Source organism: Cupressus sempervirens, chromosome 4, assembly GCF_028749045.1.
Source record: "Cupressus sempervirens isolate cs-2001-9-10 chromosome 4, ASM2874904v1, whole genome shotgun sequence".
In the NCBI taxonomy this organism is placed as follows: domain Eukaryota; kingdom Viridiplantae; phylum Streptophyta; class Pinopsida; order Cupressales; family Cupressaceae; genus Cupressus; species Cupressus sempervirens.
Genome location: NC_143121.1, coordinates 604936841 through 604963114, shown reverse-complemented (window position 1 = coordinate 604963114; position 26274 = coordinate 604936841). Strand labels below are relative to the sequence as shown.

Below are 26274 nucleotides of genomic sequence, written 5' to 3'. Positions count from 1 at the left end.
CATTCATCAAGTTCTTTGTGTGGTATTATTTTCCAATGTTTGGTTTTTCTCTATTGCTATTTGGAATCTTTTATTTTCTAACCTATGCACAACAAGATATCAAGAGAAATTGTCAAAAAAGTAGGTCGTACCATATCCTTTCTAACCATACATTGCCTATGGAGGGGCATGGGACTTTTTGGGAACAAAGTACCCAAAGTTTTGTTCTGAAATCACGCTATTTGGAGGTTTCAATACATGCTAATAATTTTCCAAGATGTTTAGCATTGTGTTTTAATGAAGATTTGATGAAATAAATGGTGTTGTATCAACATCCTGATAGACCATATTGCGATGGTTTAAGTTGTAGGGGCATTGTACTTGCCATCAAGGTTCAAATCTTGTTGGAGTGTTTCGATGAACGTTTAAATGGGGATGAGGTCCCCCATTTGATGAAGTCCCCCATTTGTGACCTCAGCGATTCATTGCTCTAGGTCAACAAAGTTTACTTTCTTTAAAAAAATTCCTAATAGACTTGTACAAGTCTGAAACTTGATTACCAGATTGCTAAACTCTCATTCCTAGGAGTTTTGGTAAAGTCCAGGTGCATTTTGAAATGGCACTTCTGTTTTGTTCAATTTGGGTGTGTTGGTTAGATTTTTAAGTAATTATTCTGGCTATACAGACCTGTTGCAGCATGTTCCAGTCCATTTGCATACCTGACAGCTTTTCTTTTCATCCATTCAAGGTATCATATTATTATTTCATAGCCAGATTGTTGGGTACTTGTTATTCGGCACTATTGTGGGGTGTTACAGCAGTTCCTTTTACATCAGCACTTACATCAACAACTAATCATCTTATTTTGTGATTAAAATGAATATGAACTTACCTTGTACTTCTTCAGATTGTCATACTGTCAAAAGCTATTCTTTCTATACATATCCAAACTGTAAAACTAGATGGTGATACCATCTATGAAATTGCTCTTGTTTATTGCTGATGTACTTACCCCACTATTAAGCTTTCCCTCTGAATCAGTGGAACTTCCCTTGAACGTTACCCACTGAATGAGTGAACGTCTATTTCTTTCGGTATTGCTTATGCACTCCACTGAATAAATGGTATTGGCGGGCTTTCTACCTAGTGCTTTACTTTCAGTTTAATTGTAATCCTGAACAATGTATGTTCTCCCCATGCCCATCACAGGAACTGAGCGATTAGAAAGTGAAAACAAAGTTGTCTTCTACTCATTTCCAGTTGCAACATTTTCAAATTGAAATCTAGGAAAGCTATTACACAAGTGCAAAGAGAAGGCAATTTTTTTGCAAGTATTGTGGAGTGGAAATTCTATGATAAGGCATTAATCACCTCCAATATCCACTTACCCGCATATTGACACATGACATTGTGCAGACACATTTATCCAAATATTAGTGAGAAAAGTTAAAGACCAATTGGATACCTTCCAAGAAAAGTAGGGGCAAAGATTAACAAAAAACAACTTAGCTGGCTCTTTTGCATCTGCAATGCTTGAAAAGAGTTATAGCAGTACTGCACCATCCTATAGACTAATGGAAAATATAGGATATTTCTGAATTTTTGGTGCCTTCTTTGGTAATAACATTCTCTTGAAGACAATCAACACTCAAAGGAAGATGGAAAACACACTAACTATTTATGTAGCATTTTGGAAGAATTTTTGGTGGAGGTGGGGGAAGAATATGTAGTAAACGTAAGGACCAATAATAAGAACTAGCTATGTTATTACAAATGGACTACTAATGGGGAGATAGGATATTTCTGAATTTTTGGTGCCTTCTTTGGTAATAACATTCTCTTGAAGACAATCAACACTCAAAGGAAGATGGAAAACACACTAACTATTTGTGTAGCATTTTGGAAGAATTTTTGGTGGAGGTGGGGGAAGAATATGTAGTACACGTAAGGACCAATAATAAAAACTAGCTATGTTATTACAAATGGACTACTAATGGGGAGATACATCCGCCATGTTTTGAACTCCTTGCTTAGTTTTGGTGTTTTAATTTAGTCACTTCTGTGACAACACTAAATAAAGCAAACTTGGACACCACTATTTCTTTCTTTCCATTCTTTTATCATCAATTAAAACAATCTAATGTAATCTCTTGTGGAGCTTATATATCATTATGAAATAAATTTGGAGTTTCTTAATGTTGGCACCTATTTGAAGGAATGTTTTAACAGCTGACTCAAAACTTGATCTTATTTCCATTTTACATCTTCAACGCTTTGTTGTAACTTTGATGATTTTTTCTTTCTTTGTGCATTTCTTCCTTTAAATTCAGATTTTGATTGCTAGCTTGATGTAGCATGCATGGCAATAGCAATGATCAATAGGAAATGGTGAACTCAATCTACAAATCCGAAGGAAGGCCTTATTATCTAAACTTAGTGACATACGGTGAGATAGTGCTACTGTACTCATGCTTCATTCCCTTTCAAATTCATGCAATTTAGAGTCACTAACTATATCTCTAAACTATTTGCTCTCCTTACTATTTCAGAACCCATGCACTAAAGGAAAGAAGTACATATATAAAGTTGTTTACCCATTTATGATTGAACCATTGGAGTGAAGGAACAAATCCCAGTGAAAGATTACTCGTGAATGGATTATCTTTTAGTGGGACATGCAAATTGACAAGGACAATGTCTACGTGAAAAAATGATACATTCTTTGAAACGCATGATTTTATATCTTTCTCTTTTTTTATTAAGTATTAAGCATTTGTAAATCTCAAACATTTTAAATCTTTTGTTACAAATGCATAATCAAAAATAATTGGCATTAAGTCTCCCAATCTTCAAAGTATTGTCAGTAAGCCAGCCATGTAGTGCCTTAGGCTATGAGAACAATTGGAGTTTCTTTTATCATGTCAATTCTAAAAAGCACAAAAGAATGACCTTGAACTTGTGTGCATGGTCTACGCCTTTGCCACAAGAATATTATAGCACTTGATGAAGAATTAGCACACATTCCCTTGAGAAGCAGGAGAAGGATCGCACATTTGAGAGGATCACCAAGAATGACTTTATTTAAAAAGGAGGATCGTGCATGAGTTGATCAGGTTAATTGTAAACTTAAACTTGCGTTGATGGGGGAGAAGAAGCAAGCACATATAGCTACAAGCAAAGAAGTTGTCTAGGACAATCTTGCTGCTACATCTTTGTAAATAGAACTGTTGCACTTGATTCATTGGTGTACACAAAATCTCATAGGGTCCAATGTCATGTATAGAATGTATAGAGAAGTGGTATCTAATGTTGAGAGGAGTGGCTACTCTCAAACTTACCTTTATATTTATTTACATACTACTTTTCCTCGTGCTATCTACATACATTTCTTGTGTGCAAGAAAACAATTTTAAGCATATCAAAGCAAAATTTCTTCATTATTAGCTTTCAAGCTTGAAGATTAACCCTTGATATTGCATTTTTTTATAGCTTCTTTGTGTATAAATGTCTATAGTAGAGCAAATTGATTGGTTTGTGTTTATAATTGAAGGCAATTTGGTATGGAAATGCATGAAAACAAATTTGTTTCTCTATGATTCTCTATTTTTCCGTATCTTTAAAAAAATTCCCAAGATTTGGCTTAGTTTTTCCACCTAATCTTAGTATGAACCAAAAATAGGCTTGTCAAGTTTTTCTTGAGTCTGGATTTGACACTATAGTTGTGGGTGTGATAGTCTTACATTGCAAAGTGAAGATGCATTAAATTAACCGAGACATCTAATGTGCCTCCATGAAGAGAATCTCACTTGTATTATGATTGATAGTAGATTGTTCATTGAATTTTTCATTTAGTCCACAACTACGGTACTTATTCTTAATAGCAAGATCTTCGTTGTTCTATGGTATTCTGAATTGATTAAGCATTCATATTTTTGTCATGTTGTACCCACACAATTTTTTCAAATTGAGTTGTTTTCAGAAGATGTAACATTTCCTTACCTAGCTAGTCATTGAGAACTTCTCACACATTTGCTTGTTTTTTATATGTTTTTATAACTCTAATCAATTTGATAAAGAGAGTTATGTTAGTAGGAAAAAAATGTGGCAAGCCTTTGTGAGATGAAGCACAAGACTAGCCAACACAAAATGTTCAAAAGCTAGAAAAGCAAGAAATACATTGAAATCGACCAATAGAATAGATATGCATGAAAAATGTTAAAGTTGTCAGAAAAGACATCTCATTGGTGAGTTGCACAAGCACCATAGGGACATCAAAAGAATTGCAAAAGCCAGAAGGTAGAAAATGACCTAAGTATGCAACCATGCATTGAGTGTCAAAACTTTGCAAAAGTAAATAATGGGCAAGTGACATAAATCACAGACTCGTGTATCGTAATGTCAAAAAGCTTGTTAAGTGAAAAATAGGCAAAACACCTCAAATCACACCATCACCCATTGCACACATAAAATTTGAAAGAATGAAAACTGGCAAATCAATAAAAAATGCAATATACCATTAGGCATTATTTTTTATATTACAAGCAGACAAACTAGGGTGTTGTGCTTTAGAACCAACCGAGAAGGCTAACAGTCCAAAACACACCAAAAGCACATTAACAGCACTCTAACAATATCAAAAATCACATCTAACGAAACAATGAAGTGAACACTATTGATCTTACCATCTAAGGTGACAGAGCTATCATCAGTCTTATAAAAAACCTACCATCTAAGCTAACAGAACTATGCTTAGTCTTATGAACAGACCATATAAGGTCATACCTAAACGGCAGCATACAGCTGCTAACAGTCTTAAACATAAACATAATAAACACTAGAAATTAAACATCATGCCATTACAGCCATTATCAGCAGGAAAACAAAAAACACTCCGGACATTGCTCCCACCCAGCTCATTTCATCTTGTAATCACCTTGCTGCAAGACACTAGACCAGACTTCAGTGAGCAACATAAAAAGTTCCTTATAGCTCTCATTGTAGGCATCCACTCCTAGCATCTTTTTCTGCAGCAGGCACGGTGAAGTGATTGAGCCGTTGCATTTCCCTTAAACTGAACCTAGAGATTCTTCCAGTCTTTTTTTCCAGCTCCACAACTCTAACCTTCAACTTATTAAATTTGGCAAAAGCCAAAAAAGTGGCAAATAGCCCTAAGTCATTTGACATAAAGTGGACAAGACTAGATGAATTGTGTGACATTCCAAAAGATTCTCAAGTTTTTAAAAGTGTCAAATCAGTTTCATGAACACAAATCAAGCAACTTGATGCATAGAGGGGCAAAATGCAAAGTAGAAAATGGTTAGGTCAACTTAAGGGTGTGATTTTCCTCTATTATATCATTGTCAAATTCACATTTCTGCCACAAATCTCAATCATATCAATTTGCAAAGAACAAAGTAAATATGGGTTTTCCATAGAGAACAATCGCAAGAGAATCAAACACTGATATTCAGAATAGGATCTCTCCTTTTTTTAAAACTCAAAGATTAGCTAGTTGCCAGAAAGAAATACAAGATTTACATCTTTTTACAATGTTTTCAAAGGCACTGAGAGTTTCCAAGTTTTAATACCATGCTAAGTTTTCTCTGGTGAACAAAAAGTCGCTCTCCAAAAATATGCACTAGAGTTTTGACAATGATTTTCAGCAACAGAGATCAAGTAATAGTTAGAATCAAGCCACAAAGGTTTGCCCAATTTGTCACAGGGGTTCTAGAGAACACATGACGACCTATTAATTCCAAATCATGGAGCAACCTTCAGTGTTAGTGTGAGTGTCCTGTGATAAAGGATACTCAACTAGGGCAGGTAGATGTGCGAGAGTTGATCTTCGATGAGAAGTCGTTATGGGGATCAAAACTGCTCAGACACTGTGATACTAGTCTTGGGCAAGCACAACATTCCCTATCTCTACCGAACACCAATGGTAAGTTATTGCTTGCCAAAAACTTCAAAAAATAGTAGGCATTCTTAATTGAATTTCGAATGATAACATTAAACCAAATTCCAACAAAGCAGTTGAATATTTCTCTATGCATTCAGCCATTAACCATTATTCCATGAGAACATTAGATACATGATTTCATATTTACTCTTTTGAAGTTTTCTAGAACATTGATATTTCTCACCACCAGTTGCTGGTGCATTACATTGCACAGATGAAATGACATCGTATGTTGCGTCATCTCATAAGCAAGGCACTTATACAATGTGTCTCCAAGGTCCATAGTCTATAATGTTTTTGGTGCATGATCTGTTTTTCTACATTTTCTTCAGATTTCATATTAAATTGTCTATATCTTTCATCTTTGTTTTGCTTACACCTTTTTTTAATACCTTCTGAAATTTTAACAATCAGATCAGAAGTGCATTATTTATGTGCCTTTACCATTTCTTTTAAGACAATGTATAAGTAAAATTATACTTAAACATCGGAATATGGAAACTCCCTTACTATAAATGATAAAACTTTAAGTGATAGTGTGTATGTTTTATCTTCCAAGTCCATGTAATGTCCCTTTCCAAAATTTTAATGAAATAACATCTATGAAATGCAAGCTACAATATTCACCAAATAACATAATCACAATCTTCCCCAAATGATATCCAAACTGTAATAATTACTTATGCTTAAACAACATAAATACTCTTGCACAAATGATTCAAACTCCACTAGTAACTTGTATTGATAAGATTAAGATCTCAACAGCAAAGGACTGTTATGATAGTCAATACATAGCAACATAAAACATAAACTGTCAAAGCACACACTAAGTCACTGAATTTTCCTGCAAACCCTTGACTCCAATGCACTCCCTAAGTGAGAATGCTCTCAAGAACGAAGGGTATTTATCCTCTGATTCCAACAATCAATAGGTTTTCACCCACTGATCATAGTCTCCTACAGGTTTTAATCCACAAAAGCTCATTGAACACAAGTGCGCAGAAGATACAATAACATAACATGCATAACTATAATTGAAAATTCCTTCTGGTTTTATATGCTACCTACACAAAATAAACTAGATGAATAAGACCAAAATTGGCACCAAGGCTTCCTAACTTTACACACTACAATTTAGGTCAGCCTTACAGGCCTTACAGTATTTCCAATTGGAGGTTTGGTGTCTTTCTTCCCTCCCAACTTGGTGCGGGTTAGACTGAAGCCCCACCCCCGATCCAAGTGTGTTCTTCTGTTGGCTCCCTCTTCACATTTCGGCATGGATCAAGTAGTATCCCAAAATCCAATTCTCGACAATTCTCCAGCAGCGCTAGGTTGGCTCCATCTTCGCATTCTACCAGAGGTCAAGCAGTGTCCTCAAAGCTTAATCCCCGATAGTTGTTTGGAAGGTGCCCAGCCTCAGCCCTAACCCCTAATCTTCGATGTCTCCTGACGTGATCCCAGCAGCAATCCCAAAGTCTAATCATCAATCTTCCTAGCATGGATCAGACCACAAACCCCACCCCCAATCTCTGAAAAGGGACATGACAGTGCACGTTATCGGTTGTTGTTTCATAAAGCAGCTCAATATACAAACTCATAAAATTTGTTTCTTAATCAAATTATTCCATCTAGTGTACGAATTATACGCTAAAGCACTTGGGTCTTGGCTCTCTAAATCTGAATTGAACACCATTGGATGGTCCGGTCTCACTAATGATCCTCATATGAATGATACTTAAAACTACCCTAAATTCGTGTAAAGACACTGCTTGCCCACCAATGCATTAAAATTACCTACAGACTATTTCCTTGCTTTGTGTCTTAGCAACGAACTGCATGCTGCATTACTACTAATCTTTCAACAATGTAATTCTCCATCATTGCACCACTTGAGGGAACCCACTGCACAGTCAAACAACGTCCTGAAAGCACTGATTCTATATTTGTTCAAATATTGTACCAATGGGATTTGACTAGGCTTTAGAATAAATTGAACAAATGCCAAAGTACGCATGAATATGATAATTACATATATGGTGACCAGTGACTTCTTTTACCACCCTTTATGCCAAATCAATCTGTAGGATCTATCAATATTTATGTATTAAAATAAAATTTTCTTTCTACGGTTGTTAAGCTTTATGATAAATTCTCCGCGAATGTCATGCTACAAGGTTTCACATGGCAAATTATCATTGCAGGCGTCTCTGTAACTAATTTAATATCCTTTTAAAGGCAAAAAGTCGATAAAACTGCTAGTTTGAAATAACTGTTTTCCTCTTGTATAAATTTAGAACTATTTTTACCAAAGAAATACTGCTACTTGTAACAGAAACAATTCCAATTAATGCTAACCTCTAAAATTAAAGTTACAACACAAATTCACTTACCCTGGATCGGAGCATTTCTAGAGTTTCAGGTACGCCGTCTATCAGTGTTTCGCCCTTCCATATAACACCTACAGTAAATTCAGGGAATAAAATTTTTAAATTATAGCTCCATCAGTTATTAAAAACATATTAAATGTACGTTGCGGGAGCTAACCATCACAATCAAAGATAAAGGTATCCACTGAATTTATCAAATCTTCAGCATTGCTCAATGCAGGAACTCTAACGTGGGCTGAGTTCGTCATTGTAACTGTGTTATGACGAAAACTACTCGAGAGGTTTTCTAATTGAGACCGGTAAATTCAGGGTTGGCGCTCTCAGATACAATTAAGAATTTTTTTTGAAGGCGTGCGGGAATAAAGCTGTCCCTTGCTTTCACAATGACAGCTTTTTGACTGAATAGATTTTTAGCATATTATAATTCCAGTAGCAGAGCATATTCTCTTTTGTTTGACATCTTATTCCGTCAATCCAAAAAAATACGCTAATTTAATTTATTAATATTTTAATTTATTTATTTTTAATGAAGACAAAAACATTATTTAAATGGAAAATATTATTACGCCGAGAGGCGTTTTATACAATGGCAGCACAAATGTCTAGCACGGGAATATGCCAAGATTCCTGTCAATAAAAAAGAATTGGGAGCAGTTACAAACTTCCAAATTAAATATTAAAAAAGAATTCTCGAAATAATAGCTGGCCAAAATAATAGGAAGCCAAATGGAGGCCGAAATAATAGGCTCGAAAAAGTAGGGCCCGAAAAAGTAGGACCCGAAAAAATAGGGCCCGAAAAAATAGGGGCGAAATAATTTCAATATGATTTTTTTTTTATTAAATATAATTTTGCATGCACATTCATGCTTTTTTTTTGCGGGGAGTGGAGGAATTTGAAACAAATTCGTGGAATGTGAAGAGACGTCTGTTGGGGGATATGAGGAGCCTTTCAGAAGTTATAAAACCAAGGCTCCTCATTTCATTTTCATTTTATGTTTTTGCAGGAAGGAAGAGGTGGAGGTTATTGGAGGATTAGATTGGAGTTTTTGAATAGGAGTAAATTGAAGTTTTGGAGTAACATTTTTGCAGGTGAGATTTCTATTTTTTATTTACATTTTCATTTAGATTTAGATGTAGAAGTAAATTGAAATTCAAATTTAGTTATAATATTCTACTTTGATTTATATTTCAATTTTAATTAATTTCATTTAGATTTAGAATTCTGTTCATATGACTGAAATTGAGGCCACTGGAGGACCTGTGCAGAGTTTTTCGTGGAGATAAGCATATGGGTACTGAATCAAGGCACATTAGGCCTCTTGGAGATGTAATTGCGGTGACTTCCATGGCTTTTTGAATCGAATAGGGCAATCTAAACAATTTTAGATCTGAAATTCTTTTTTTCCTTTTCAGCCGAAGACAGAACAAAGATTGCTTGCAAGAAATTTTGCAGAGTTTAAGATTTGATTGCTTATGGCCGACTATTCTTGGTAACTGATATTTCTATTGTATATTCTCGTGCCCAGCACGGGAAGTTTTAATCTATACAATTTATTTTGTGTATTTAGTGCACAAACTAAAGAATGCATATGCAATCAATTTTTTTATCAATCTTTATGATAGCTTTTTTTTTAAAATAGAAAATAGAAATTATTCTTTTATGTATGTAGAAAAAAATTAGAAAAATTTTATGTATGTAAAAAATTAAAAGAATTCTATATACATCTAGATTTATTGAAAAGAATTCTATTTACATTTAGATATTTTGATTGAAATAGCCATAATGTAAAAACAAAATATAAAATAGAAATGTTAATATATGTATGTAGAAAAAATTAGAAAGATTGCATGCATCTAAAAAAAGTCTATTTACATCTAGATTTTTTTAGAATGGAAAAAAATGGATAATAGAAATATCAGTTGCATGTTTGTAGAAATAAATTAGAAAAACATGTATCTAGAAATTAAAAAGATTCTATATGTGTCTAATTTTTAGATTTTACTTTATTCTAAACTAATTATTGATGGATATATATTTTAAAAATATTTATGTAGTTTAAAGTTTAGATTTTAATTAATTTGTATGCAAATAGGAAAAAGAATAAATATTTTATATATATGTAGATTAATTTCTATTTTTAAAATTTACAAGTAAATGAGTACTTTATTCATTTAAAGTAAACAAGTTTTTAAGTAATATATTTTTATTTTAGAAATATATTAATCATAATGTTCATTTATTATTACTTATTTAATATACTTACTCTCAAATCTAAGACAATAGAAATGATATTTTATTAACTTTGAAATAGGGAAGTGTTAAGCAAGTTCGTTTACAAAAATACCAAAAATATATTTGGTCTTTGATCAAATTGGAGTTAATATTAGAAATATAAATATGATCATTAACAATTAAGCTAAATTCAGTTCAAAACAATAATGTTATTTAAATTTAAATAAATTTTTTTGAGAAGAATTCTATTTACATCTACATATTTTGATTGAAATAACCATAATGTAAAAACAAAATATAAAATAGAAATGTTAATATATGTATGTAGAAAAAATTAGAAAGATTGCATGCATCTAAAAAAATTCTATTTACATCTAGATTTTTTTAGAATGGAAAAAAATGGATAATAGAAATATCAGTTGCATGTTTGTAGAAATAAATTAGAAAAACATGTATATAGAAATTAAAAAGATTCTATATGTGTCTAATTTTTAGATTTTACTTTATTCTAAACTATTTATTGATGGATATATATTTTAAAAATATTTATGTAGTTTAAAGTTTAGATTTTAATTAATTTGTATGCAAATAGGAAAAAGAATAAATATTTTATATATATGTAGATTAATTTCTATTTTTAAAATTTACAAGTAAATGAGTACTTTATTCATTTAAAGTAAACAAGTTTTTAAGTAATATATTTTTATTTTAGAAATATATTAATCATAATGTTCATTTATTATTACTTATTTAATATACTTACTCTCAAATCTAAGACAATAGAAATGATATTTTATTAACTTTGAAATAGGGAAGTGTTAAGCAAGTTCGTTTACAAAAATACCAAAAATATATTTGGTCTTTGATCAAATTGGAGTTAATATTAGAAATATAAATATGATCATTAACAATTAAGCTAAATTCAATTCAAAACAATAATATTATTTAAATTTAAATAAAATAAGCCATGTTTACTTTGAAACATCAAACAACTAATTAACTAATACAATAATTAAAATAAATGAATCTATTATGACATAGAAAAATATTTTCGAAGTATAATTTCTTTGTTTTTGAATCAATATGAGTTTTTTTTTCTACTTGAAAAGATAAACCATCCTAATTGTCATCCTTAGTTAACCCTAACAACAACCCCTACCTTAGCCCTAGCCCCAACAATGATGTACAATATAACTATAATCCAACATTAAACTATAATTATAGCACTAAAACATATCCCTATTGATATAATGAAAATCTCAGTCCAAACCATAATCTAAACCAAAAACCTACACACTAATATTGGTTATAGTCCTAACCCTAAAATCTAACCCTTAACCATAATGTAAAAAAAACTACAAAATATTGATCAAAATCCTAAACCTACCTATATGGATAACCATGATATTAACCTCTAAATCCAGTCCCAAGGTCCTAACCATGGTGTAAAACTATAACCGAACTCTTAAAAAATTTACTAATCCCTGATCCTAATCACATTCCCAACTTTAAACTTGAACCATAAACCATAGTTGTAACCATAATCATAAACTTAAACAAAACCCTAACCCTAAAGGTACAATCATAAAATTAATCATAGCTTAGACCCTAATCCTAGCACAAACCACAATCATGACCAAATATAAATCTTCACCTTACCCCTAATCATAATTTCAATGTTAACCCTAACATTAGTTTCAATCCTACCATGATATGAACCCTAATATAGACTTCACCTTGATCCTCACCCTAATCTTAAGTTTAATTAAACCCTGACTAAAACCTAATCTAAATGATATATCTAACTATAATCCTAACTGTAATTATCATACAACCCAATGCTAACCCTCATGTATATTTAATCCCTAATCTTAACTCTAAATATTCTATAAACTCTAGAATTGACCTTGATTCTAACCATAACCCTAAAATCTAAATTGTAACCATAGCACGAAAGGTGGGGACCCCCGCTACATGGCACAATTCTGGGTCTTGGAGCCTTGCGAAAGCACTACAGAGTGAGGAAATGTCATAAAGGTGACATGTAGTAGCATGATGCAATTTTGGGCTTTAGAGCATTGCAGAAACAATGCAGCTTAAGGAGGCGCTAGAATGGAGACTCATGGAAAGAAAAGGAAAGACATTCATGTCGCTGGCAAAAAACTATGAAAAGAGATAACATGATGTCTTAACCTCCCACAAAAAATGCCAGGTTGATCCCAAGGGGGAATTTGGTTTCCCCAAAAATGAATGATGGTCATCGATGAAGGTCTTCCTCTCGAAATAGACGACATAGATGCATCGTGAATCCTCACCAATGAAGGATTAAGTCGCAACCATCGATGTAGATTCTCCCCTCAAAAAGGATGACTGAGATGCAACGAGGAAACTCCTCCCAATGAAGGATTAAGTCACATTCGTCGATCAAGATTGGCTTTATTTCCAATGGATGACTAAGATGTAGTGAAAAGATTCCTCCCAACAAACGAAGCAGATAGCACAAAAGGTGTGAACCCCCTCCATGTGGCACAATTTTGGGTCTTAAAGACTCATGAAAGCATTGTGGAGTGAGGAAATGTTGGAAAGGCAATGCATGGTAGCATGATGCAATTTTGGGCTTTAGAGAATTGAAGAAACAATGTAGCATGACGATGCATCAGAATGGAGATGCATGGCAGCATCTTGTGCAATTCTAGGCTTTAGAGTGTTTCGAAGACACTAGCATATAAAGAAACGTTAGAATGGGAATGCATGGCAACATCTTGCACTTTTGGGAAGATAGGAAGATAGCTCGCGAAGAAATAAGAGTTATCGAATCTCGCAGCATGAATCAACCCGACCAAGAAAAAATGATCCATCGTGGTCAATGAAGAAACTGAGCCAACACAAAATGTTAGCCGCCAACTTTAGCGATGTTAACCCTCTGCAAAGAACCTATCCCATTTAAGGTCTCTCAGATCAGACATCAGTGATGGGTTGAATAGGGGGAAAAAATAGCACACAATGCCCTCCTAAATGAAATTATAAATGTAACACTAATAACCACAGTCCTACTTCTTTCCCTAACCTTATCCATGAGCGTGGGAATATACATATTATTATATAGGGCACCTTATATAATAATAAATATAATCTAAAATCCCAACCCTTACTCCCCTCCTAACTATAACTGTGACCATAAGAAAACTTCTAAATATAACCCTTCCTCTAACTCTAACCCTAACCCTAACCCTAACTATAATTGTAACCCTATCCCTACCACTAACTGTAACCCTGAATCTAACTCTTACCATAATTGGACTTTAACCCTAACTATAACTATAACCCTAAACCTAACTCTAACCTTAACCGTAAACATAACCGTAACCCAAAACCTAACCCTAATCGTAGCTAGGATTCTAGTACTTTGTCTACCCCTAACTCAAACTATAGCCCTAACTATACCTCAAACTCTAACCGTAACTCATATTCTAACCCTAAACCTAACCCTAACCTTGACCCTAACCCTAACCCTAAGCCTAAGCCTAACCCTTTGTCTACCCCTATCTCTAACCCTAACCCTAACCCTAACCCTACCCCTAACTCTAACCCTAAATCTAACTCTTTCTGTAAATCTAACTCTACCATAATTAGACTCTAACCCTAACCCTAACTTTAATCCTGACTGAAACCCTAACCCTAACCCTAACTCTAACCTTAACCTTGACTCAATCCCCTTACCCTAACCTTAACATTGATATAACTCTCTCTATATATAACCCTAACTCTAAATATAAACCTAACCCTAACCCTAAATCTAACTCTAACCCTAACTGTAAGCGTAACCCTACCCCTACCCATAACTCTAACTGTAAATCTAACTCTACCATAATTGGATTTTAATTTTAACCCTAACCCTAACTCTAACCCTAACCTTGACTCAAAACTCTAACCCTAACCCTAACTCTAACATTAACCCAACTGTAAAATTAACTCTATTGGTAACTCAAACCCTAAAACTAACCCTAATTCTAACCCTAACTCTAACTCTAGCTCTAGCTCTAACCCTAACTCTAACCATAACTCAAACTCAAACCCTAAACCTAACCCTAATCCTAACCCAAATTATAATGCTCCGTCTACCCCTAACTCAAACTATAACCCTAACCCTAACTCAAACTCTAACCCTAACTCATACTCTAACCCTAAACCTGACCCTAGCCCCAACCCTAACCTAGAACCTTACCCTAACCCTAACCCTAACCCTATCTATAACCCTAATCCTAACCCTAACTCTAATCCTAATCTTAACCCTAATTCTAATCCTAACATTAACCTTAACCCTACCCCTAACTCTAACCATAAATCTAACTCTACCATAATTAGAATCTAACCCTAACCCTAACCTTAAACCTAGCTCAAACCCTTACCCTAACTTTGTCCCTAACCCTATATCTACGTATGACTATAACATTTTACATTACAATATCCCAAAAATAAAATATATATTTTTATCTAAATTAAACTCCTTATATTAAATTTAAAATAATATTTGACTCAAACCTTAACCGTAACCCTAACCTTAACCATGAGCATTACTCTAACCCTAACCTTAACCATAAACATAACTCTACACCTAACTCTAACCCTAATTCTAACTCTACCATAATTGGACTCTAATCCTATCCCTAACCCTAACTATAAGCATAACTCTAACCCTAGCCTTAACCATGAGCATAACTCTAACGTTAGCCTTACTATAACCCTAACACTAACCCTAATCATAACCATAACCATAACTCTAACCCTAACCTTAACCATGACCATAACATTAACCCTAACCTTAACCATAAACATAACTCTAATCTAAACCATAACCATAACTCTAACAATAACCATAACCATAACTCTATCCCTAACCTTAACCATAGCTCAAACCCTAACCCTAACTCCAACCCTAACTCTAATGCTAACCCTAACCCTAATTCTATCCCTAAGGTTAACATTAACTATAATGGTAACTTTGTCCCTAACCATATATCTATGTATGACTATAACATTTTACATTACAATATCCCAAAAATAAAAAATATATTTTTAATCTATATTAAACTCCTTATATTAAATTTTTAAAAATATTTTGAAGCATAATTTTATACTAACTTCATACAACTCTAATTAAAAATTAATTAACAATTTTATAGTAACCTTATCAAAATAAAAAATAAAAAGTAAATATTTTCCCTATTGCGCCGCGACTGCCACTAGCTATATATACCTCTATATATATTACGCCGAGAGTAATCGTTCTTGAGGCGCCTATTTTTATTTTCATTAATCCCAACTTCGATTAAAATAACTTTGGGATTAAATAAAAATAGGCGCCTCGAGAACGATTACTCTCGGCGTAATATATATAGAGGTATATATTTATTATTATTGTATAGGGCATTTTTATAGTAAAAATTATTAAATTTAAAGTAAATAAGTGAGTTTTTAATAAAATCTGTCAATAATTTTTGAAACTATTGTTTTATTGTTGCTTTAGTTACACTTTAAAAAATTGTTTTTGTTACATTTGTAAAATATTGAAATGATAAATATTATTATTAATATTATTCAACTAATAGTTAACTATATTATATCTTGATACAGTTGTAAAATATTAAAATGATAAATATTATAAATAATATTATTTAATTTTTTTAATTACTGAAAGGCTAGTGTCAAATATTATTAATATTAAAGATGATTACATAATTTTTGCCTCATTCAAAGTGCAAGTACTAGAGGAAAACGAACGGGAAAGAAAATTGTAGTCTAGCTTGGGACTAAAGTCATGTATACAATAAGTGGGGGAAAACTCCTCCATTGCAAAATGATGAGGGCATACCTTCCAATTATAGAGGCCATTTTCAGCAAATGGTAGAGGTGGCATACCGCCCTTTACAAGTGCCTCCAAATGAAGGCTCGGAGCTGGCATACCAGTCCTTACAAAATAGTTTGAAAGATGAATTGGAAATAACCTAGGGAGTACTCTAAAACCCACAAGAAGGAGAGAGATTGTCTAGAAGCAAAGTGTCTCTGTGTCCCTACAAAACAAAGCACAATATAGCCAAAGAAAGCCATGATGGAGGAGAGGGTTAGACGGGGTTCCCCTATCATAAATTTTGATATCATTTGTCAATCCAAAGAAAATAGAAATCATCTAGCATGATACCAAAGAAGGATACTAAGCAGAATATTCCCAACATAGGTATGAAACCTGAATAGCTTGCCCATATGATTATACAGAGGCCATGAATAACCAATAGAATTGAAAGTCTAAATACTATCAAGACACAAAAGCCAAATGAAAGAAATATATATAAAAGCGACACCTGCCCCACGACCCCAAGACACGGGTGAGTGAACAAGAGAGGGGTACGAGCATTTGGCCAATCTTTGAAATGAACAATCAAGCAAAGAAAATCAACATGGATAATCCATACTTACGGGCCCAGTCCCATCCAGAGAAGACATAGAGTATCTCACTCTGAAATTTACGGTTTTTGTCCCCTGGGTTGTGGGGTTTGATAGCCCTTCAACTAAATTTTTTCAGTTTATTTATGCGGAATGCTACAACTATCTCTGGTCAACTGACACACTACAATCCCATGAAAACAAACATGTATTCGGCGATGTTTTCTTAATGACTGAGCCGTAAAGTACAACTCAATGTTCTCTTCAAGTATCTCTACGATAGCTATTCAAGACGATCAAATTTTCTTCTCTGGTAGATCTGTAGTTTTAATAAAACTAATTATAATTAATTATAACAAAAGGAATTTTATCGATCCATTGAGATGTTCTTCATTTGTGACATTTTTCTGTAACTCGAGAAAACCTACAAGTTTAGTTTTGGTCTGAGATCGCCTTTGTTTCAGGTCTTCACGGGTAGTGCGGAAACAGATTTCAGAGAAAAATCTTGAAAAATCAGATGTTGCCTGCATTCAAAGCAAGTGAAATTTCAAATTGAAAGCCATTCAATACAACATTTACACGTATTTTACCTATCACATAGAAAAAATAACAAGGAATCCCATGAAAAAAAAATGGAAAATGAGGAAGAAGAAGAAGATTACTCGGAATACATTCCTGTGAAGAAGCACAGACTCATGGAAGCTCAAAAGATTTTGCAAAGAAAGGGGAAGGGTTCACTGGATGTAGAACAAATAGCCAAGGCGGTTGAAGCGAAACCTGGCTTACTCGTAAATGCCTCACAGCTCAAAAAAGATTTGCCCAGAATAAACCCCACAGCACAACTCCTAGAGCAGGAAAAAGAAATGGTGGAAAGACTTTCTGACCAGAAAACCCTAATGTCTGTAAGAGAACTGGCAAAGGGAATTCAGTACCACGAGCCCATGGTGACAGGCTGGAAACCTTTTACTGCAATTCGTCACATTACTGGAGTCAGAATGCGATGTTGTCAGAAAACACTGGCATATTCTAATCTAAGGCGTGCAAATTCCTCCTCTGATTGAGAATGTTAAGGACATGAGGTTCCCCAAGCCTATGCTGAAGAAGCTTGAGTGAAAGGGATTATACAGCCAACGCCTATACAAGTTCAGGGTTTGCCAGTCATCCTTTCCAGCCGTGATATGATTGGAATTATGTTTACCAAGTTAGGGAAAACCCTTGTTTTTCGTGTTGCCTTTGATCATGGCAGCTTTACAAGTAGAGATTATTTTGAGAAAGCACACATTTTTTAGAGCGGCAAGTCCATTTTAATTTCGTATGTTTGGTCAAATAAAGTCATATTTTCTCTATTCGAGCCTCATCTCGCACCTGATTTTCAATACTCTGAATCTTTCTTCACAATTTCCTTATTCAAAAAATTTTAATTTTATTGGTTGAATTATGCGAAAATAATTATTGCATTTTCCTGTTCATATGCATGTTCTATGTTTTATAAAGAATTTGACGAATTTAGAAAAGAATTAAATACCAAATTGAAGAAATTGAACTAATTTTCTTTTTTGTCGAAAACTTGGTTGAAATATGGCCTATCAGGTATCAATTACTAAAATCATCCCTTAAATGTAGGAAGAAGTAACATTGTTGATTATTGCTGGTGAAGGCCCATTTGGATTGGTGATTTGCTCCTCGAGAGAGTTTGCCAGACAGACGTTTGAAGTTGTGGAGGAGTTCGTAGGGGATCTGAAGGAGCAAGGTATCCAGAATTGTGGAGCATTGGTGGAATTGATATGAGATCTCAGTTGGAAGTTGTGAAGAAAAGAGTTCATATTGTTATAGCCACACCTGGCCAATTAAAGGATATGCTGGCAAAGAAGAAGATGAATCTTGATAATTGCAGGTAGCATGTTTGGTTTTGTTTTCCAAAAAAAATTGTGGATGTTTCTAGAGAAAGGAACAGAGAAAATGTTATACAACCAAATTGAAATTAGCGTAAATTTCTAATTAGTATGGCAATTATCATCTATTCTGTCTAATGAATAAAGATCCAAATCTACAATAATACAAATTATATGGCATCAAGTGTGTGGTTTAGAAGGAAAGTAGTAATATGGGTAGACTATGAGAGTACTTTAGATGCATTCCAAAAAGTTTAACAGTACAAGGCTATCTGGAATGAATGAACTGCTAGCTTCCGTGAATGAACCATAATGGTTACTGTTAATACACATGTATGCACTCTTTTTCCATTGTTGTTGTCATGAACATACACAATTGATGAGAAAGGCTTGCTCTTGATGCGAAAACCCCTCTAATTATGTTGTGGTGGACTATCTTTGGCCACTTGGTATGGACACGTCCGATGTGGTGGTCTGTAAATTTATTCTACATATTATTTGTCTGAGATAAAGGAATCATTGTGTTTTACAATGGTCCTTGAGTTCAAAATAGTTTGTGTGGATTTCCCAAAATTGTTTTTGGTTGACTCATGGCAAGAACATTAGGTCCAGAAAGTCCTCCACATTTAAGTCAATGTTACTAGCTGTTGTAAAATTGTTATTCAACATTGTGCATCTCATTAAAAAGTAGTGTCATTCTAGCTCCTTGATTTGCCTTTTATGGCAGTAGTTGAGACATGGGAGTACTTTAGAGCCCCTAACCACATGGTTCAAGTGCCTAGACCTCCCAATAATATCAACCCTGTGTTTTTGCATACTGTTGCTTTGTCAAGGTTGTTCCAAGAATGATGGGTGCATGAGAATTGAATGAAAATTTGTAATATTGCAAATACTTTTTTTTGGGACCAATTCATCATTATTTGGAATTTATTTAAGTGATAGATACAGTTTGTTAGTGGTTCTGACTGCTCAGTGAATTTTGCTTGTACTTTTTAAACTTCATAATATGAATTTTAGAAAATTGGTACAGTTCATTTTTTTTTTAGCAGTGATGATTTATGAGAACTATAGCCTCATAATGAACACAGACTAAATTATTACAATTTATCTCTACTGCAGGTACCTAATTCTAGATGAAGCAGATAGGTTGGTTGATCTTGGATTTGAGGATGATAATAGAGAATGAAATAACCCCGACAGGTTATTGCCTCTTTAAACACCAAAATCTTAAACTTCAAAAGTTTGACATTTCGTCAAACAGTTAGCAATCAAGGTTGTTACGAACCAGAGATGAACTGATGTCAAATTCTATTCTGGTAGTCAGAGTTGTACCCTATGAAATTAATCATGAATAGAAGAATTCCTCACATAATTCACCAATAGACGTATCAAATGCAATATATATATATTCATACCTTCAATGTTCAGGGAGAAATTCTTATTACAATCATATGTTTCATTGTTTAACCATAATTCAACAAAAACCCTGAACTTGTAGAAGAAAGGAAACCTGAGATTGCCTGGGTGAAGCTTATGTTTTCATCCACATGAATGTCTGCATCTTCTCTACGAAATATAGGATCATCACGAACCTTTATGGTTACAAGAAGATCCCCTGACTGACCACTTTCGAAATCTGTTCCTCACAACGTTTCTCCATTATCGATACCTTCCATTACATCCAAAGTAATCTTCTTCCGTGCTTTACAACTCTATCTCCACGGCAAGTCTTGCAAAATTCCTTCACAATCGAACCACTTCTCCTGCATGTTGAGGATGTAGATTCCAACCGAAATGTATCCCGTTGCCTTCTAATCGTCCCAGATCCTTTACAATCTCTGCATGTCTGAGGTTTTGTCCCAGCTGGCACACCACTTCCAATTGGGATAATTTGGGCCTGCGAACTCCATACGGAGTACTGCCGTCGACTTCTTAAACTCCCTCATCCATTCATAATACCGTCGGCCTCGCTTGCTTAACAGTCTTCAACCTCGGTTTGATGCGAATGGGTTCCTCCTGTGGTGGAAGTGATTAACCCGTATGCAGATTATTATGCCTTCGGCTTGTGAGAGCTAACAAATGGAGTCGGATTTGGATTTGCCTCGTGGACGAAGACAATGCAATTTATATCGCTGAGACAGTGGTCGATTACTGACGGATTTACTAATACTAGAGCGGGGCTTGAAGTTGCACAGGTCTTTAGAGCTGCAGCGGAGGTTATTTCCCCTTCAATACCTACACCCACGACTTCCCTTTTCCTGCGAATTTCACGGATCCTCAAACAATGAAAAGAAAACGCCTACCTCAAAATAATTCAAACGACTTCTAGTCCAATTCAAATCAGCTCCACCTCCCACTTGTTTTCAATGGTGTCACCTTATAATAGGACATTGGTAATAGCCTTCAGTCCAGACTTCGATTCCTAATATTAAACAGCAATGCTTGCCGATAAGATGTCTTGGGAATTCGTTTCTTCAGCCCTCGATCTGCTCACACTGCAACTTCCTACATAGAATGCTAATGGAGTCGTCTTACTCCTGAATAATAAACTCCAACCTTACAAAATCTTAATTTATTTCTCAGAATGATCCTCCAAAATGTTTGGCCTTAAGCCACCGATTCTGCCTGGATGAAATGACTGTAACGTCACCTCCAATCTGCAATAATTCAGATGATATTTCACACCCTCAAAATTGCGTACCTATTGAGAGTTATCGTTCTCAATGGCCAACTGTGACAATTGCGAAAACCCTAGGTTCCACAATGCACCTGTGATTAAATCACAATCTGAAATCAAAAGGGAGATAAACAACTGCCTGATTCGAATGGAGCCCCGGGGTGCCTATTTATTCTTTCTCTCCATCTTCTCCAGAGACTTTTAGAACATTTTTGATCTTATTTCTTAAGTGACTTTATTAAATATTTTATAATCCAAGTCACTTTATTAAATTAATTAAATATAAAGTTATCTTTTAATATTTATTTATTTGATAACTTTATAAGTAATTAACTTAATATCATTTATTTATTTAATTAAAATGATTAATTAGCCGTCCTCATAAAATATTCATTATTGTTGACAACCAAGTTAATCAAATTAATTAATTAGACTGTCACCGAAAATTAGGGACATGACAGAGAAGTTTTTGATCATTTTAAAGCCCAACCTCAAACATTGCTCTTTTCGGCAACTATACCCAAAAAATACAAAATTTTGCATGAAGTGCTCTGGTCAAGCCTATAACTGTAAATGTAGGTAGAGTTGGTGCTGCAAACTTGGATGTTACACAAGAGGTGGAGTACATCAAACAAGAGGCGAAGATTGATTATCTATTGGAATGTTTGCAGAAGACTCCACCCCCTGTTCTCATCTTCTATGAAAACAAGATAGATGTGGATGATATTCATGAAAATATCCTTTTAAAAGGTGTAGAAGTTGTGGCAATGCATGGAGGAAAGTATCAGGAAGAAAGAGAGAGTGCAATTTCAACTTTGAAAGCTGACAAAAAGGATGTCTTAGTGGCAATTGACATTGCATCGAAGGGGCTTGATTTTCCTAATATCCAGCATGTTATTAATTATGATATGCCTACAGAAATAGAAAATTATATCATACAGAAATAGAAAATTATGTACATAAAATTGGCAGGACTAGAAGGTGTGGAAAAAGTGGAATCGCAACCACCTTTATCAACAAGAACCGAAGTGAAACAACTCTTCTTGACCTTAAACATCTCTTAAAGGAAGCCAAACAGAGGATATGACATGTGTTGGCAACACTGGATGATCCTATGGAGAATGTTGATGCTATTGTTAAATAATAAATTAATACCCATTTTGTCGGCTGGGTAGACGCTTCCAACGCTGATGGTCACACAAAGAAATTTATTTATGTCCATGGATTTTCTGAAGACCAGATTTCACTTCCTTGTGTTTGATCTCTACAGGAAAAATGTATGAAAGATCCTACCGCGAACACTACAAATACTATGATGAAATGACACATGATGCAAGCAAATAGTACATAATCCAAATTCTTGGTGGAAGATCCTTCTGCCATTTCTATTCATGTAATCACGTTTTGTCTGACCTCCTTCCCTACTTAATCCTCACCATGTAAAACATTGTCGACAACTGTCTGAATTTCATCCTTTCTTGCCCCCTTCCAAAACCTTAGCTCATATTTTGCCTCTTCCTCAATAGATTTAGCATTTAACAGTTGTTCAACACTAATCAACCAATAGATAAATACGCACCCCGCAGGAAATACTCTTGCAAACAATTCCATCTGCAATGTGTAGAAAAGCCCCAATTATAGGAGCTGAAGGAATGCCCAGTTGATCTATACAAACCCATTACAATTCGTCAACAGTGCTTTGATCTGGCCCTGAATCCATGGGGCAAATATTCCTTATTAAAACACAAATTAGTTGATGGCCAGAGAACATAATAATAGCCTTCATGCCCAAGGTGAGTTCATCCATCTCTGCATGGCCACACAAACTACCGAGCTCTCTCGGGGACTATCTAGCCTCTCTGATTTGGGATAACTGGAAGAATGGAGGATGCCAACAAGAGGGATCAATAGGCCTAGTGCATATACTCTTTAATTGTTTTATATGATCTAATTAAATTTGAGCTCTTCAAATGTGTTCAGAATTGTTGCCAAGGTTCCCCTTGGTTTATGGGGAACAAATTTTTCAAAAAACAATTTGATGCTTTGGGTGGGAGGCGTTCACATTGAGCAGCCTCATTTAAGAGGCATAAAGAAATGTGGGATTTGTCCCCTAGTCTGGCATTATGTATCAGCTTGAGGCCAAATTATGAGAGAGGATTTTCCAAAGGAATTCCATGAGATTCATCGCATGTGATAGAGAGCATTTGATGTTGATTCAAAGTACGTCGAATTTGGCAGTGGTCTCAATTGTCTAGCTAACACATAAGTCTATGATTATGTAGAGAGGAGGGGGTAACCCATTGACACTAGCTGAATTTTTCCCCAACCCATGTCATACCTATAATGCCACCTCAAATAATCTAAAATTGCAGCTTCCAAGCACACATACCCACCACTACCCAATATCAATGTAAATTTTAATATTTAAAATTTCAATACATTTCATTTACTTTTAAGTTTTTATATTTTTTTAAATTATATATATATATATATATATACCAATAGTGGCATGTTGTGATGGTTAAGTTATTGAGTTGTTATCCTTGCCATCAAAGTTCAAATCTCATGGAGATGAGGTCCCCCATTTGTGGCCTCACTGGTTCATAGCTCTAGGTCAAAGCGTTTACCCCTCTTTAAAATTTTATTTCATTTAAAAATAAATTTTACCCCTCTTTAAAATTATATATATATATATATATATATATATATATATACATACTATTTCATTTAAAAATAAATTATATTTTAAAGATTATATAATCCAAAGTGAATAAATTTTCACAGAAGATGAATCAATAATATATTACTTTGAGTTCTATTATGTGTACACTTAGTTTGAATGTGTTTCATATGCCATGAATTATACCTATGCCAATAATTAATAATTTATATTATATTTATTATTTAATATTTCTTATAATTAAGATTGATATATTAAGTTTGATTATTAATTAATTTTTATTATGATTGGTATTGGTTTAAAGATGTTTGTAGAACTACTTTTTTAACAGGTTTGTATTTATCCATCTTTGTTATTTGACATTATTTGAAAATTTATTTAATAGAAGAGCTACTCTATTTTGGTTACTTTTGATCAGTCACCTCACGGCTATTATATGTAGTTTCACCTTCTGAGTAGGATAGGTAATTTCCTCTACAACAATCATGACAAGGATCAATGGGGCTCAACTAACTTGAATGATTGGTCTATTAATCAAGCAGATCCATTGGTTTTGGTTTTGGTTTTAGATTTTATCATTTTATTTTTCTTTCTTGAGGTTTTGCATTTTGTTTAGTTCTATATTTTTCACAAGCTAGATGAGATGGAACAAAATATACCTCTATTGAAAGCCAATTCCAACTTCATTTTTAGCCTAAAAGTTAATGTACTTATATGAAAAATGCCCTAAAGGGATTGTGTACAATGTAAAATATGCATCATGTTTATAACATGCAAAGGTAATATTATATAGATAAGTATCATGAAGAGATAATTTGTTATTTTAATATTATTGCAAGATGTCTTCATATCCTTCAACAAATACAAGTGATTAATTATAGATAAGGGAATCTGATCATGGATATTAAATGATCATGGATATTAAATTATGGAGAAAGGGGGAATAATATTCTTGAAATAGATCCAATCTAATAGTTTTGACAAGGCAACTTTGGACAATGATATTCTTTCACAAGGTTTGGGAATTTAGATGATCCCAATATTGTTTTGATTTCATTATTATGTCTTAAACAAAGCAATGCAATTATTGTGCAGATTGAACTTAAGAGTGAGGGGTGCTCATTTTGAACTCCAAGGATCATGCCATTATGGAAACATTACCATTTCTAGAAACATTGACCTTGCAAACTTAGGCCCCTTCATCAATGGGAAATGACACTATACAATGGATGACATTCTCTTTGTACAACTTGATACAACATTGAAGCTTGTAGAGTACTAAAACATAGGTAGATAGTTTATATTAAGTAGTATCCCCAATAACCCAAATGGAAGATCTCCTTACCTATAGCCTAGTGTGATCTCCAATGCGTAGGCATAATTTAGATTGTATTCCAAAACTAGGAAAAATACCATTCAGACATGGAATTTGGATGGGTACTTTCCCTCTATAGCAAGCTAAGTTACAAATCTTTAACTTGCTAATATTTTTCTCATTCTCTTTTGTATATTATGATTCTCAAAAGCCCCATGTGTTGTAAGTGAATGGACACCAAAGAGCATGAAGGGATACAATATGTTCTATATACAATTGCTCCATGCACAACCTAGGTTCAGTGCGAAATTAATCATGTTCTAGTACACATGATACAATCTTTACCATTAATGTCCACACACACACATAGTTGAGAATTTGAATGTAAACATAGAGTTTAGAAATCTCATTCAAATGATTCTGTTCAACATGATAATTTATAGAAAATATTGATGCTTTTTTTAGGTAAAGACCGTGGATGACTATTGATGTAAGCTTGAACAATGGTGGAATGTGGAACTTGAGGTCTAAGACATTGAAAGAAGATTGTAGCAACTCTTTGATTTGTTGACAAGGTGTTGTAAAGATGAGGCTACATGTTGCACAATGTTATTTGGAAATAGATTGTAATCTCTCTAGCTGCATAGACTCATCCACAATAGATTGAGGATTGTCTTACTTGCAATATCACCATGAACATGTTGCACCAAT

At 34.1% G+C, this 26274-nt stretch overlaps 1 protein-coding gene and 1 pseudogene across 2 annotated transcripts in view; one reads left to right on the top strand and one right to left on the bottom strand.

The window, feature by feature from the left end:
- Positions 1-8759, bottom strand: part of LOC149562680 (phosphoglycolate phosphatase 1A, chloroplastic-like) — a 175120-nt gene extending 166361 nt beyond the window's left edge. Inside the window, exons 1-2 of the mRNA XM_089826127.1 lie at positions 8483-8759; positions 8329-8396 (exon numbers count right to left, since the gene is read on the bottom strand). Of these exons, the coding sequence (XP_089682253.1) occupies positions 8329-8396; positions 8483-8573 (159 nt within the window). The 5' untranslated portion in view covers positions 8574-8759. The remainder of the gene's footprint in view (positions 1-8328; positions 8397-8482) is intronic.
- Positions 8760-17145: 8386 nt separating this feature from the next.
- LOC149562679 (DEAD-box ATP-dependent RNA helicase 35-like) lies at positions 17146-22802 on the top strand (annotated as a pseudogene). The gene is made up of 5 exons (XR_016364262.1): positions 17146-17207; positions 17517-18253; positions 18623-18893; positions 20011-20063; positions 22023-22802. The product of XR_016364262.1 is annotated as a DEAD-box ATP-dependent RNA helicase 35-like (transcript).
- Positions 22803-26274: the final 3472 nt, after the last annotated feature.